We start from the raw sequence: 15,578 nt of genomic DNA, 5'->3' as shown, positions 1-15,578 counted from the left end.
TCTTCCTGTTGCTCTTGCCCCTTGATTGTTTGTTTTAGGGCAGTTGCGCTGAAAATGGACGGTTTCTCCACACCCATAGCAGGTGTAATTGGCCCCAAAATTGTTGTTGTTGTTGTTGTTGTTGCGATTGTTGTTGTTTGACTGTTGGTTTTGTTGCGGATATGCTCTGCAGTACCTTGCAGTGTAACCCCTTCAGTTGCAGCTTGTGCAGTGCATCTCTCTACATTCTCCCTAATGGTAAAATTTGCATTTGCTACACTTAGGAAGGGTCCCTGAGTATTGCTTGGGATTATTTGGTGTGGATGAGGCTGGAGCATGTGGTGTGGTGGTAGCTTGAGTTGCAGCATGGACAGTCACAATTTGTTGTTTCTTTGATGATTCAAAGTTTTGTTTTCCCTTTCGCTTGTTGTTTTTCCCCTTCTTGTTCTCACCTTCTTTCTTAACCTCCGCTTCTCCAGTTTTGGCACCCTTTTTGTTGCCATGATCATACAATTTCTTGGCCAACCTCTTTGCACTATCATACGTATTAGGGTTTGCTGCAATGACATTCCCTTGGATTGGCGCGATCAATCCCCAGATAAACCTCTCAATCTTTTTCCCTTCAGAGGTGATCATTCTGGGACACAAGAGAGACAACTCACTAAACCTGGATATGTATGCGTCGATATCAGATTTTTGAATCGTGAGATTCCACAACTCTTGTTCCATCTTCTGGATTTCACCTCTCAAACAGTATTCAGCCAACATCATTTCCTTAAGATCTTGCCATGGCATCGCGTTCGCCACCGGGAGGGTCATGGCCTCTACGTGACCATTCCACCAGGAGAGAGCTTGATCAATGAATGTACAGGCCACAAACTTGACCTTACACCCTTCCGGACACCCGCAAATTTCAAAAACTGATTCCACCTTCTCAATCCATCGCTTTAGGGCTATTACGCCTCCTGTTCCATTGAAGGTTCGAGGTTTGGCATTGGTGAAGTCCTTGTAGGTGCAGGTCCGTGTGGTGTCATGGTTTGTTCCTTTATTTGTGCTTCCCGTTCCCTGTCTATTGCCTTCTCTGTTGTTTCCGTTGCGAATCTGCGCAAGTGTTGCAGTGACTGCAGCAGACACTGCTTCTTGGAATGCAACTGAGTTTGATTCTAGTGGGTTCGGTGTTGTGTTGTTTCCACGGTTGGGTCTTTGAGGCATCTTTCTGTCAAAGAACGGAAAGGCGTTGAGTACATATCATATTCTGAGTTTAGAATTCCACAGACTCGGCAAATCGAGTTTGCATCTAAGTGATTCCATGTATTAACATTAAACGAGGAAATATAACACATAGCAGATAAAAACATCACGATAAAGCATAGAACATTTCTATTAATAATAATTGTTTTTAATACATGAAAATTTGCCAAAAAGTCATACAGTACATGGGGAAACATATAATCCGTCAGCATGACGACCCTATGAGTAGTGTAATCACTTAAACATATGGTCGATAGTACATAGAGTAAAACATCAAAAGAAAATCATAACGGGAGTACATGAACAGGTGCTAACTATCTCTTCCAAAAAAAACAGGTGCTAACTATGATGAGATGGGTCTGCCAACAATATCATATGCCGAAATGTCGTGCGACAAGAGTATCCATCTCGGTCATCTCTCTGACCACTTCATCTCTCTCGTGCTCGGCCTGAACAGCTCGGGCCTCTATCGCTAAAAGTTGTTGCCGAAGAGTGGCAACCTCCTCCTCTAGGGAGTGAGTCCTATCTACGGGATCCCGTGGTGCTATGGAGTGATCCTGAACTGTCTCGGAAGTAGGAGGTTCACTAGGTACTTCATTCATATCTCCATTCTCCTCTGTGACCTCATCGTATTCCCCAAACTCATAATCCGTCTCCATGTATTCTTCTGGCTCGACATCGGGGGCCGCCTCCACCACGGGGTCTTCCTCAACTACTCCGTGGGCCACTAGGTTCTGGTAGAAAAGAATGCCCTATTGTGCTTCGTCCATGGTGACTGTGTGAGAAACTAGGAGTGAGAAGTGTGTAAAGGGAGTGTGTATATAACATTTCAAAATACTCCTATAGTATTTTAATTATTTGTGTTTAAATTCCTGAGAAGTTTTGGATATGAGGTAAGTTTCTAGGGCAATTTACCGCTATGATTACCCTCAAACACATGTTGGTCATATTTTGAATAAATATAGTTGATCAGGCTATATTTACCCCCAATATGACTACATACTTCCCGAGTTTAATCACAGTGTTCCATTTCCTCCAGAGACGTTTAATGTTATTGTTTTAATGTATGCACTTTATTCAGAGTGTTTTAGTCCCATCGCATTTATAGTTGCATATCAAGTATGATTAGATATGTCAGTTCACTATAAACAATGCTCTGATACCAATCTGTCACACCCCCGAACCAGACGACGGAAACGTCCGGGGGCTTGTGCGTGACTTCATCTTGAAATATCATTACAATGAATATAAATAAAACATAACATCATCATCACCATGCATAATATAATACAACTGTCATTGTTCACATCAAGTACAATATTTTAAATTACATGACCATAACATTCATAGTACGATGTTTAACAGTACACAAAACAAAATCCATATTCTTGTTGATTCTTCCGCTTAACGAGTTCCTGAGAATACAAGTTATTTTGAAAAACGGTCAACATAACAATGTTGGTGAGTTCATTAGTGTAATTTAATGAAAAAATTTGTATCGATTGTAAAACACCAGAAAATCCGATATTTTCTGCAAAAGAGTTTGAAAATGATGTATCAAATCAAGTATTAATGCATGTGTGGTTTCCATTGTAGAAAATATGTAAGAATAAGTTCCCAAAAATCCTATTTGTTTCTGTTGTAAATTGAAGGTGGTGTGTAAATATATATTTTCCCCAGAAAATCTGATATTTTCTAATTATAAAAGTAATGTACTCTTAGAACCCTAAGACCAGGTATTAGTGTGTGTACGCTTTGTGTCGCCCCGATTTGTATTTGTATTCCATAGTATTATGATGGTATTGATCTTTATGTGAGTCATTACAACCATGCTTAATAAAGACTAATTCGCCTGTCATGGCTTATCAAACGCCGGTTTGTCGAAGGTAAGGTTTGTCACCCTAGACTGGCCTAGTTTAGCTGTAGCGAACAGCTCAGGTGTGGGGTGTCACCTCGTATAGATCTATACACAAACTCCCGCTCTCCCTCCAGGCGACTCTGATTATAATTACAGGCTACATCATACACTCAAAGGTGTCAACCGACAAGTCTCACTAGATCCTCAACTTGTTCACGAGCAATGTATTACAAGTATATTGTCTTACGATGTATAATGTTTTACGTATATGTTTTAAGTTTTCAAATCAAAAGTATGTATCCGAATCTACGAGACCCAGTAACAGGTATATGGGCCACCAAGGCCCAATAACATATATCGAATAACTCAGGCCTAATTAGCATGCATACGGGCCACTAAGGCCCAATTAACATGAAAGGCTTAATTTGAGCCCAAAAGCATGTATATGGGTCACTAAGGCCCCATAAACATGAAATAAACATATTAGGCCCAACAAACATGTATGTGAGCCACTAAGGCCCAAATGAACATGTAATAGATATATTAGGCCCATTGTTTCGAAATTTACATTTATGGACCAAATGTATATAAAATGTTATTTTTGGCCCATCTTTATAGAGATTGACACTTTTGACCCAAAATATATAATAAATGTTATTTTCGGCCCATTGTTGTAAGGATTTGCATTTTAGCCCATTTTTAGATAACATGACAAATTTGACTAAAGTTTTATAAATATGACATTTTTGGCCCATGATTATAAAAATTTACATTATTATCTCACTTTTCATAGGAATTACGTTTTTGGCCCAAACTTTGAAAAAAAATCATTTTTAACCCATGAACCCGTAGGTTTACATTTTTGGACTCAAACTTGAGTCAAATAATGATTTACTCCTTGAAATCGAGAATTTTTTTTTTTACATTTTTGGCCCACTAAAACCGAAAAGCCCATTTTTATGGCCCAATGTTCAAAAATTTACATTTTTGGTCCCTTTTTACCCCTAAAAATATCATAGTAACTCATTTTTGTATAAAAGTGACTCTTTTAGTCCTTGTAAAACCGAAAGTGACATAAAATCTCATATTTTTGTTTATTTGTCCAAAAATGGCCCTTTTTCAAGATTTTTGTTTAACTTCTTATGGATCTTCACATGTTAAACCCATCTAACTTCATATTATGTTGTTTGAAGTGTTTTAGTTACACATATCGCAACTTTTGGTTAGAATTTTCAAGATATATAGTGTTTCATCAAATAAGCACAACTTAAACCAAGAAATACACACATAACATGCACAAATACATAGATATAACACATAAGGACTTGTATCCTCCCACAAAACAAGATAAAATCGAAAACAAGGGGGTATGAACTCACTTTGCTTTGTGGTTCTCGGTTTGAAGAAGAAATGGAAGAAGATGATGTGATTCTCGGCCCTAGCAAGCTCCTTGAGAAGTTTTTGGACCTAGATGGGTTCTAAGAAGCAAGATCATGAAATGGTATGAGTTAAGAAGAGATTTTTGAAGTAATCAAGAAACTAAACCATAGATCCAAGTATGAACTTACCAAAGATGATAACCTTAGTACAAAACTTCTTGGAGATTACCACAAGTCTCGAGAATTTAGAGGAAGAAGGAGGAGTTCTTTTGAGAGAGTTTTGAAAGTGCTTGAAATGAGAAATGGATGTGGGGTGGTGGGAGTCTCGGCCGGAGATAAGAAGAGGGGGGAAAGAGAGAGATTTGAGGTGATGTTGCATGGAGATATGAGAATGCCTTGTTACTGGTGTGTAATAAGCTTGGTTATCTCCTAAACAAAAATGAGGTGTCATGCATTAGGTTAATTAATCATTTTCTCTTCCTTTTTTTTGCATAGTTGGGCCGAGATAGGCTAAAAAGAGAGGAAATGATGAGTAGCTTGGGCCTTACATGCTTGGTCATGATCCTATGTGGCCCAAATAATTAGTTCTTGGCCCATTAGGCTCTTAAGGAGGTCCACGACCCAATATTGTATAAAGGAATGAGTTTATGGCCCATTAGATCTAATTAAATCATTTATAACCCAACAAGGCCCATTAGGGTAAACGGAATATTTTTAGGGCCACATAGCCCAAAATGTTAAGTTTTATGAATGTGGGTCCAATTAAAACCCAATTAGAGTTTCTAGGCCCATCATAGTCAAGTTGAAAGTTTATTGGCCCAATAAGAGATTCCTAGTCCATATTGAACTTGAACCGGGATTTCTAGGGTTTTCAACACATAGTTGACTATAAGAGATGTAGTGAGTGAGCATAGGGCATGATATTCACTTAGAGTACAAGTCATTACACTAGATGAATGTTTACATGACAATAGAATTTCGTAGTTAAAATGCTAGTTGTGACATCATCCCCCCGTTAGAGGGAATTTTGTCCCAAAATTCTTTTTGAAAGAACTTAAGAACGAGAGAATAAGTGATGGTACTTCTGCTTCATCTGGTCTTTGCGTTCCCATGTGAATTCCGATCCATGCTTTGCGTTCCATCGAACCTTCACAATCGGAATGCTAGTTGAGTGTCACCCACCTCATCCGAACATAGAGGCGATCTGCATTTGCGACCATAAAGAGCCTCGAAAGGAGCAACCTTGATGCTCGTGTGATAACTGTTGTTGTATGAGAATTCGACGAAGGGTAAGTGGTCATCCCATGACTTGCCTAAATCAATCACACAAGCTCGCAACATGTCCTCAAGTGTTTGTATGGTTCCTTCACTTTGGCCATCGGTTAGAGGGTGATAACTGATAAGCAGTACTCATGTCCAATTGCGTTCCCATTGTCTTCTGAAGTGACTGCCAAAACCTCGAGGTAAACCTACTATCTCGATCCGAGATAACAGACACCGGTACTCCATGAAGTCTTACGATCTCCTTGATGTAGATTCGCGTCAGCTTTTCCATCTTGTAGGATTCTTTTATTGGTGAGAAATGAGCGAATTTGTTAACCTATCGACGATTACCCAGATAGCATCCAATCTGTCTGCTGTCTTTGGTAATTTGGTCATGAAGTCCATAGTAATCATTTCTCATTTCCACTCGGGTATCGCTAGCTGTTGCAATAGTCCCGAGGGCTTTTGGTATTCCGCTTTCACTTTGGCGCAAGTGAGACACTTGCCCATGTAAGTGGCGATATCCGCCTTCATATTTGGCCACCAATAATGTTGTTTTATGTCCATGTATATCTTATCTGAACCTGGATGGATGAAATATCACGTCTTGTGAGATTCATCCATGATCATTCCTCTAAATCCCCCAAATTTAGGGACCCAGATTATGTTCATGAAATAGTAAGCTCCGTCCTCCTTGACTTCGAAGTTCTTGTCCATCCCACACAACATTTCATTTGCGGCGTTCTCCTGCTCTAATGCATCTGTTTGGGCTTTCTTGAGTTGAGAGGTTAGGTGGAATTGGATTGTTATTGTTAAGGTTTTCTCCCGACGACCTAGATATTCTTTTTTCTGCAAGGCATCGGCTACCACGTTAGCCTTACTCGGGTGGTACTTGATCTCGCAATCGTAATCATTTAGCAGCTCAACCCATCTTCGCTGCCTCATGTTTAACTCTTTGTGATTCAGAATGTGCTGGAGACTTTTGTGGTTGGTGAAAATGGTGCACTTTGTACCGTAGAGATAGTGCCTCCAAATCTTTAGGGAGAAGACCACAGCTCCCAGCTCGAGATCATGAGTGGTGTTATTTACTTCGTGCGTTTTTAGTTGTCTGGGTGCAAAAGCTATCACCTTTCCACGCTGCATGAGGACACAGCCTAACCCTTGGTTCGAAGCATCGCAGTAGACCACGAAATCTTTGGTTCCCTCTGGTAAGGATGGTACTGATGCGCTACAAAGGGCTTGTTTTAGGGTTTGGAAGGCGACTTCTTGCTTTTCCGTCCAGTTGAAAGACTCACCCTTTTGTGTCAGCGTGGTAAGGGGTTTGGCTATCTTAGAGAAATTCTGGATAAACCTCCGGTAGTAGCCTGCGAGACCCAAGAATTGACTGATTTCTGTTCGCGTTATTGGGATAGCCCAACCTTCAATGGCCTTTATCTTGGAAGGATCTACATGAATCCCTTCCATGATGACTACATGACCCAAAAAGTTTACACTGCGGATCCATAATTCGCACTTTGAAAGCTTTGCGTAAAGTCTTTCAGTTCTTAGGGTTTCCAAGATTTGACGGAGATGTTGACCATGCTCTTCTTCGCTTCGAGAATAAATGAGAATATCGTCGATGAAGACAATCACTAATTTATCCAGGAATGGGCGACAGACTCGATTCATGAGGTCCATAAATGAAGCGCGGGCATTTGTCAGACCAAAGGGCATCACGACAAATTCATAATGACCGTATTGTGTTCCAAAAGCAGTTTTTGGAATATCCTCTTCCCGAAATCGGAGTTGATGATAACCTGATCTGAGATATATTATTTAGAAATAACTAGCTCTTTGAAGCTAGTCAAATAGATTGTCGATTCGTGGAAGTGGGTATCGATTTTTGATGGTAAGCTTATTTAGTTCCCTATAATTGATGCACATTCTAAACGATCCGTCCTTTTTCTTGACAAACAAGACCGGAGCTCCCCAAGGTGAGAAGCTTGGTCGGATGAATCCCTTGCTCAACAACTTACTTAGTTGACTGGATAGCTCTTGCATTTCGGCGGGAGCTAACCTGTAGGTGATTTGGCAATTGGTATGGCTCCTGGTATTAGGTCGATGCGGAATTCGACCTGTCTTTCTAGGGGATTACGTGTGCTACAACTTTTATTTAGATTCCATCGACTAATTCTCATTATATCTCAAATTTTCAAATTTGTATCGAATTCGCCACACTTAAAGAGTAGGGACTAAGTTTTCTTCTATATCTTTCGCATACAAGCTCAATTTTCGACTGTCTTTATATCGTTGAGCTCCTATTAACGAGATCTTCAATTCTCGCTTAGGTTGCGCCGACTAATAATCGATCGATCTAGAATTCGATTTCCGAGTTGTATACTGCTATGCACAATCTTAGAAAAATCACAATTCCTCAAACGAAGTCAGATTTGGATGTTCTCTATAAGCACACTCTCGGCTTAACATATACTACGACTTTCTTTTAGATCACTAAGGCTAAAAAGTAGCTTATCAAAAATTCACTTTTACGATGCGCAACGCCGTGCCAGTTTAGTCGCACAATTTTGACGGGTCATAGTTTCTTTGTTATAAGTTAGATTTCCGCGTTCCTTATATCTCCGGAATCCTTGTTACGATTACTTCAACTTTCTTCATAGATATTTGGTTTATCTATTATTTTTTTTACGATTATTATTATTATTATTATTATTATTATTATTATTTTATTATATCGTTATAATCACATATGTTGCATATAAATCAAATAATACTCAAATAATTCTTCTTCGTTACTTCAACATAGGTTACAATTGTTGACCCTACCTATTACATCATTATAATAATGCTTAGCCAGAAACGCAGACGTTACCGCACCTAGGTGCTTTAATTAAATAAAATTAAATTAATTTAATATAAATTATAAATAAAACTTATAAAACTACGTAATTTTTTTAAATGACAAACAAACCAACGAATTCCTAAATGATCATCAATATATACACCAAGACTTGAACTCATGACCTCTCATATGAAAGAGTCACTATTTACCGTTAAACCATTGGCCATTTGGTATGCAACTACATAAATAAAAACTAAGTCCCCGTTTGATAGACATCTTTCTAGGTCTAAAGAGATCTTTCTGGCCGAGTGAACCGGAAAGACTGTTTGATTTGCACAAAAATATGAGTATTTCCTAGTAAGATATTTCTTTTCTAGAAAGCCAAAAAACTATATATGTCTGGTTGAATGGGTCGGAAAGACAATTGTCTCCCTAACCTCGTCTCTTTCTTTCTTGGATTATTATTATTTTTTAAATATTATTTTTTAAATATTTTTTATTGTATTATTACTTTTTCACTAGATTAATATATATTAATAAATATTATTTATAATATATAATATTTTTATATTGATAAATATTAGTTTATTGAATTATTAATTTCTTGTAATCAATTTTTAATTCATTTATATTGGGTTAATTTTTTTACAACACCATCACCACCCTAATTTATTTTAAAAAAATCTAATCAATCTCACAATTATCGGACATAAACTGGTTCAAGAATCACACGTTGAGTTATAAAAAATGGTTAGAAAGAATAACAACGTAACATCAACTTGAAAAACAATAAACTAAAAAGAATCTAATCGACATTCTATTTGGATTTATTTGATTTGTGTTTAATAAATTTTTGTTTGATGATTTATATTTGAATTTTTAAATGATTATTGTATAATTTTGATTTTGTATGACAATTTGTATGTTTTTTTATAATTATTTAGCAACTTCATTCATCTATAAAACAATAGGATAATATGGTTATTTTTTATTATTCAGTATAGTCAGTCAGATACATAAACAAAAAACATGATTTCTTTTTCACTCCGAAAACTTTTTCATATAACATTTTTCCTTTTACAAACATAACTTTTCAACAACAACTATCATATCATAGGAGACTTTTAAAACCGTACACATGCGATTGCAACAAAACATGACCTCACTTCCCTCATTTCACACAAAACGAACAACATAACGTTAACAAAGGATAGTTAAATTCAAATGAACATAACGTTAACAAAGGATAGTTAGATTCTGTTTATGAAACTTCGACGTTAATGGACTTTTAATGCAAAACAACTATATCTATAAGGGTATAAAGTGAATATATTGACAAGAAAACAACAAACCGCCATAAACGCACGGAAGATTGTGCGTTGATTAAGTAAAGTTTCCTTTTAAAAAAAAGGAAAAAAATGTCAAATCCGGTTCCAATTCAACTCTATATATCTCCCCCAAAATCACGCTCCTCAACATATAAGCCATAGCCATGGCGACATCGATTAGATATTTCCAGCATGATATCCCCACTGATACCCACGAACACTACGAGGTGACATTCTTCACAGACACCGTTTTAACTCTTGTCACAAAAACACCATCCTTCGTCGACACATGGATATCCCAAATCGAACACAAACACCGCCGTCGTCTCCACTGCCTCATCGTCGGCCTCGATGTTGAGTGGCGACCTAACCTCATTCGGAATCACGAAAACCCGGTGGCGACCCTCCAACTGTGCGTAGGAGGCCAGTGCCTGATTTTTCAGATCCTCTTCTCTCCTACAATGCCTCAGTCGCTCAGAAACTTCCTCCGTAATCCCTCCTACACATTTACCGGCGTTGGAATCGATAAAGACGTCGAGAAGCTTAAGGAGCACTGGAACCTGGAGGTTGCGAATACTGTTGACATCGGGGCTTTGGCGGCGGAGGAGTATGGTATGAGGAATCTTCGGAATGCAGGGTTGAAACGGTTGACGAGAAAGGTCCTCGGGAAGGAGTTGATGAAGCCCGAGGATGTGACGATGAGCAGATGGGATGATGAAAGGCTGGCTGCGGAGCAGATACAATATGCATGCATCGATGCTTTCTTGAGTTACAAGATCGGAAGGATCTTGATTTCTGGGAATGCGAGCTGAATGGAATTTGATTCACAATCTATGATCTAAGCTAGGTACTCTTTCATAGGAAAAGATTAGGGTTTTTTAATATATATTTTTTGTTTTATTTTTTGGTGGATGTTGAGTGTTTGGTTGAATACATGTCAAAAACTTTGGTCCAGATGAATTACATTACCTGTTTGCTTTTGAATTTAAGATCAATTTGATGGATTCTTGGACACTTGTTCGTAGTCATTCAATTGCATGGTATTTTATTTTATTGTCACGTCTTACGTGGGCACTCGCGATGATGTTATCTATGTTAGTAACCCAAAGGAGAAGAACATAACAACAAAAAAACACCAAACATACATCAAAAACAAAACACATCAAAACCATAGTTTCCAACGTTCGGTTGTGTAGTCATATACATATAAGACCATCTTCAGATCTTCTTCTCGCAGGCCATCCAAATTTTTTACGCATGTCATGTAAATACAAACAATACTAATGGTAAAAGGGTGGCGTTGCCTATATTGGATTCTTTGTAGAATACAAGTTATTTTTTGTCATCTTTAAACATGAGCTTTGATATATATATCATAATCTTTTATTTGAGATGGATATTTTACAAAAAGAATAGAACATAAAGGAAATCCTTAGCCGTTCCTTTATTTTTAGTATATATCCTCTTTAGGTGTTATCCATCTAGTTCTTTCTTTGGTGCCTAAGGAAACTCTCTTGTATATGTATATTTTATACCCTTCCATAGTTCAATGAAAAAACAATCAAATTCTTTAGATAAGATCATTAGATGCTAAACTAAGAAAAGCTAATTACATGGAAGATTCTATATACATGTTAACAAATGGTAATGATACAAATAAATCAATAGTTCATTGTCTTTTGTTTTTTTTATAAATTATAACTTGTACAACTTGGAGTTTTAATGGACCATTAAGGCAAAAAAGAAATGTATCAAATTGTTAGAAGAAAACCACAAACTTACATTTTCAACATAAAATAAAATCCACTTTCAATTCCAATTCTTAGAGAAATTTAATATCCTATTATCATTTGTTCCTACCAATCCTCCTAACTATTTAAATGGTGACATGTGTCATATAGTATCCTAAAATATCATTAAATTTCATTAAATGTTACACATGTCAACATTTTATTGGGTAGGAAGACATGTAAAAACAAAAAGTAAGAGGATATTTAATTTCTCCAATCTTATAAACCGTCTCTCAATCTCTCCCAAAATCATGCTCCCCCACAGAAGCCATAGCCATGGAGATGTCGATTATCCATTACGAGCATATCATCCCCAACGATACCCACGAGTATGACCACTATGAGATCACATTCTTCGAAGACAACATTTTAACTTTACTAACCGAAACACCACACTCCGTCGACATGTGGATATCCGAAAACAAACGCAAACACCGTCGTCGTTGCCACTCCCTAATCGTCGGCCTCGATGTTGAGTGGCGTCCTAACCGCAATTAGAACCACCAAAACCTTATGGCCACCCTCCAATTGTGTATGGGGCGTCGTTGTATGATTTTTCAACTCCTCTTCTCGCCTAGAATGCCTCAATCGCTCAGAAACTTCCTCCGCAACCCCGCCTACACATTCGTCGATGTCGTGATCAAGAACGATGTAGAGAAGCTTATGGAGAACTGGAACCTAGAGGTTGCGAATACGACTGACATTGGAGCATTGGCAACGGAGGAGTATGGTATGAGGAATCTTCGGAATACAGGGTTAAAAGGGTTGATGAGTAGGGTTCTTGGGAAGGAGTTGATCAAGCTGAAGAGTGTTACGATGAGTGATTGGGATAATGAATGGCTGACTCTGGATCAGGTACAATATGCATGCATCGATGCTTTCTTGAGTTATAAGATTGTGAGCATCTTGATTTCTGGTAATCATAACTGATTTGAATTCAAATTCGCAATCTATGAGTTAAGTGATGTTTTCGCATGAACAGATTAGGGTTCTTAATATTTCTATGTTTGATGTGCAGATGGATGTTGACTGTTTGATGATCTAGTCTTTGTTTAATTGGATGAATGAATTTCGTAGAATTTTGTGCAATTTGTTTTTGAACTAAAAATCAGTTTGATCAAATTATTTGTCGTTTAGTTTTGTATAAAATCCAGTTGAAAGTTCCTTAACAAAAATGGTGTGTTATCAAGATGCTCAAAAGTGTAAGTAACTTATAGCATTATATGTTTAACACAATAACAAGTATTCTATTCTATTATGGACTAAATCATAACAAAAAAAATGTGTTCCAAAATATAAATATTCACCCTACCCTTAATTAGTTTGTTTTTCAAAGTACTCTTTTTCCCACTTCTCAACTTGTTTAACTAAATTATCTTTTCTTTCTAGTATAGAATTAAGCGTTTGAGGATCATACGGAGTCTGCATGGTGCATGGGCCCATCTCTGTTGGGCCTTTCATAATAGACTCCTCCATGAATTGCTTAGCAAGCCCTTCCGAAGTGCACGCCATTGTCTCCGAACAAAGTTCAACTGCATTATCGGGGACAGTTGGTTTATACTTCAAAAGCTTTGAATACCCAGTCAAAAGATGGAACATGTAATCGTATACATGATCCATCTTCAAATCTTCTTGAATAAAACTACTCGCCGCCCTTCCAATTTTTTGCACCTATCATGTATATACAAACAATATTCAACAAATCGTAAATTACAATGTCTCATATCAAAAAAAAAGATAATGTCCAATCTTAAACTCAACACTTCATTTATGTATTCTCACATTCGTACTGCTCAAACAAGTATAATACCTTTTTCGTGTGATTGTTCCCCCAATCTACTGCAAACTTGATCGATTTACACTTATCATCCATGCTAACAGGCCAATAATGTTGAACGGGCGTTAACCCTCTTGTGAAGAAATCATAGTAATGAGGTTTCATCATTAAAGTCATCGAGTCACATGCAAGAATGTATTTCTCACTAACTGACCATGCAGATCCCTCGATATATATCTTAAATCTACACAAAACAAATTTAAAAACAAGTTCATGAAAATTAAACGACACCAAGAACAAAAACATTGATTCTTGCCTATGGATACATTGGTTGGCCAAATTCGATTGCTTAAAACCATGTTGTTCTTCATGTATCCAATCTTGGATATAAATACGTGCATTCCAATCCTCCGTATCTGAAACATTACATTTAAGAAGATCTTTTCGGTGTTCTGCAACCCACGGATTCCCCTTCCAATAAGCATACGGGTCTCTATCGACCCACTTTGTCCTTTTGTTTCCCTCGTCAAGATCTTTCAACAATGACTCCCATGGTTTTATATTGATTTCGGCCCTACAAGAAAAGATTTTATCATCAAATTTAGCAATACCCTTTTCAACTAATCCTTAATAAATGGTCCTAATGATTCAAATGTAATGTCACAGCTTAAAAACTTACCAACCCCAAAAGGACCAATCGGGAAAAACAATGTCCAAAGTGTCATCATCACCACAATAACGAAACAATGGTGGTGGAGCAACTTCATGATAGTCTTTCTTGTGAATGAGAGGCCAGTCAAAGCAGTCAAACATAAGATCCAAATCGGGCAGCTGCCCGGGGTACCTTCTTAGCAACTGTAAGAAGCCCCAAATAGTGAAAACGTCTCTTGTTTGATATGGCTGCTTATATTTCTCAACGTAAGCTCTTCTGTTAACTATCACTAAACGGAAAGTTGCTGTTTCTCTACCCTTTTCCACCATCTCTTTCGTTATCCCTGTTTCTGCCCATGGCCTTAGATCTTCATGAATCCAACGGAAGAATTCAGGGCATATGTGTGTGGATTCTGATACATTTTTCAAATTCTGAAATCCTTTTGGGTAATAATCATTAGGGCAAGTTTGAGTGAGATTTCCGAGAGAGCAATTGAGTGGGAATTCGATTTTGTCGCTGAGTTTTTCTGGAAATGGAGAAAGGGAAGAAGGTGAACTGTGCATTGTTGTATCAAAGACGTGAGTGGAAATGAACAAACCGATGAACAAGCAAACAGAAAAGAAAAGGATTCGAACAGAGGATGTAGAAGTAGCCATTAATGGCTGCCAAATTGTCTCGGAGAAATGTCTGTGAATTCCTCTAGACCCGGATGCAAAAATTGAACTCACTTGCTGCATCTTTTCCATAATTTGCTTCAAAATCTGAGTTGAAATCTCGATGAAGCAAACAATAACTGTCTTAAATGGTTATCTGATTCTGCAAAACTGAATGTTGCTTGACTGAACTGCAATCAGTGAATCAGAGGGTTATATGCGGAAAGTTTGAATTGGAATCACGTATTGAAGAGTATGGAGGAATCAAAAAGGTGTTAGAGAAGGGAAAAAAACAGAGGTGTCGAAAATTGAACCTTCTTAAAGAGGAAAAAGGAGTCCCTTCATCGTTTACGAAATACGAGTTCTAAATACAACGTAAATTACATTTAAAGTGTGTGTAATTTTTATTTAATGTTGTTAAAACGTTGAGTTTTGAAGTATTTTCGTCAACATGTAACTTAATAGAATTACAAACCATTTGCATATAACTATTAATAATTTTATTTTGTTGGGTTGTTTTAACGTAAATAAAGTAACTTTTAGTTTTAGGTCATTATAAAATTTTCAAAATATGAAGACAAATAAAAGTCTAATATTTGCAATACAGAAAATTGAATTTTCATGATATTATTGAAATATATATTTCTTATTTATAATTTTTTTTCAACGTCTACCTTGGATGTCAACTATATTTAATAAAATAATTGTGATTTAGCTGTTTCTTATGTGTATTGTGTAGATTACATATTTGAAGAATGTCTGAATGGAAGCGGATCAAATGGTGCATTAAGAAGTTGAAGTGTTTGGGT

General features: G+C 37.2%; 4 protein-coding genes across 4 annotated transcripts; 2 read left to right on the top strand and 2 right to left on the bottom strand.

The window, feature by feature from the left end:
* Nucleotides 1–231: 231 nt before the first annotated feature.
* Nucleotides 232–1,191, bottom strand: LOC111901659 (uncharacterized). The gene has a single exon (XM_023897545.1). The coding sequence runs from the start codon at nt 1,189–1,191 to the stop codon at nt 232–234; it is 960 nt and encodes a 319-aa protein (XP_023753313.1).
* An 8,870-nt stretch (nt 1,192–10,061) lies between these two features.
* LOC111901773 (3'-5' exonuclease) lies at nt 10,062–10,951 on the top strand. The gene has a single exon (XM_023897647.3). It carries the CDS (start codon nt 10,062–10,064, stop codon nt 10,707–10,709), a length of 648 nt encoding a protein of 215 aa, XP_023753415.1. The 3' UTR covers nt 10,710–10,951.
* A 1,315-nt stretch (nt 10,952–12,266) lies between these two features.
* Nucleotides 12,267–12,732, top strand: LOC111901658 (uncharacterized). The gene is made up of 2 exons (XM_023897544.1): nt 12,267–12,542; nt 12,670–12,732. Exons 1-2 carry the CDS (start codon nt 12,267–12,269, stop codon nt 12,730–12,732), a joined length of 339 nt encoding a protein of 112 aa, XP_023753312.1.
* Nucleotides 12,733–12,962: 230 nt separating this feature from the next.
* Nucleotides 12,963–14,888, bottom strand: LOC111901772 (uncharacterized). The gene is made up of 4 exons (XM_023897646.3): nt 14,144–14,888; nt 13,781–14,038; nt 13,498–13,708; nt 12,963–13,358 (listed from the first exon to the last, which is right to left on the bottom strand). Exons 1-4 carry the CDS (start codon nt 14,860–14,862, stop codon nt 13,002–13,004), a joined length of 1,545 nt encoding a protein of 514 aa, XP_023753414.1. The 5' UTR covers nt 14,863–14,888; the 3' UTR covers nt 12,963–13,001.
* Nucleotides 14,889–15,578: the final 690 nt, after the last annotated feature.

Source organism: Lactuca sativa, chromosome 9, assembly GCF_002870075.4.
Source record: "Lactuca sativa cultivar Salinas chromosome 9, Lsat_Salinas_v11, whole genome shotgun sequence".
Taxonomy (NCBI): domain Eukaryota; kingdom Viridiplantae; phylum Streptophyta; class Magnoliopsida; order Asterales; family Asteraceae; genus Lactuca; species Lactuca sativa.
The sequence above is the reverse complement of the archived record's forward strand: the minus strand, read 5'-3'. Positions and strand labels throughout refer to the sequence as shown.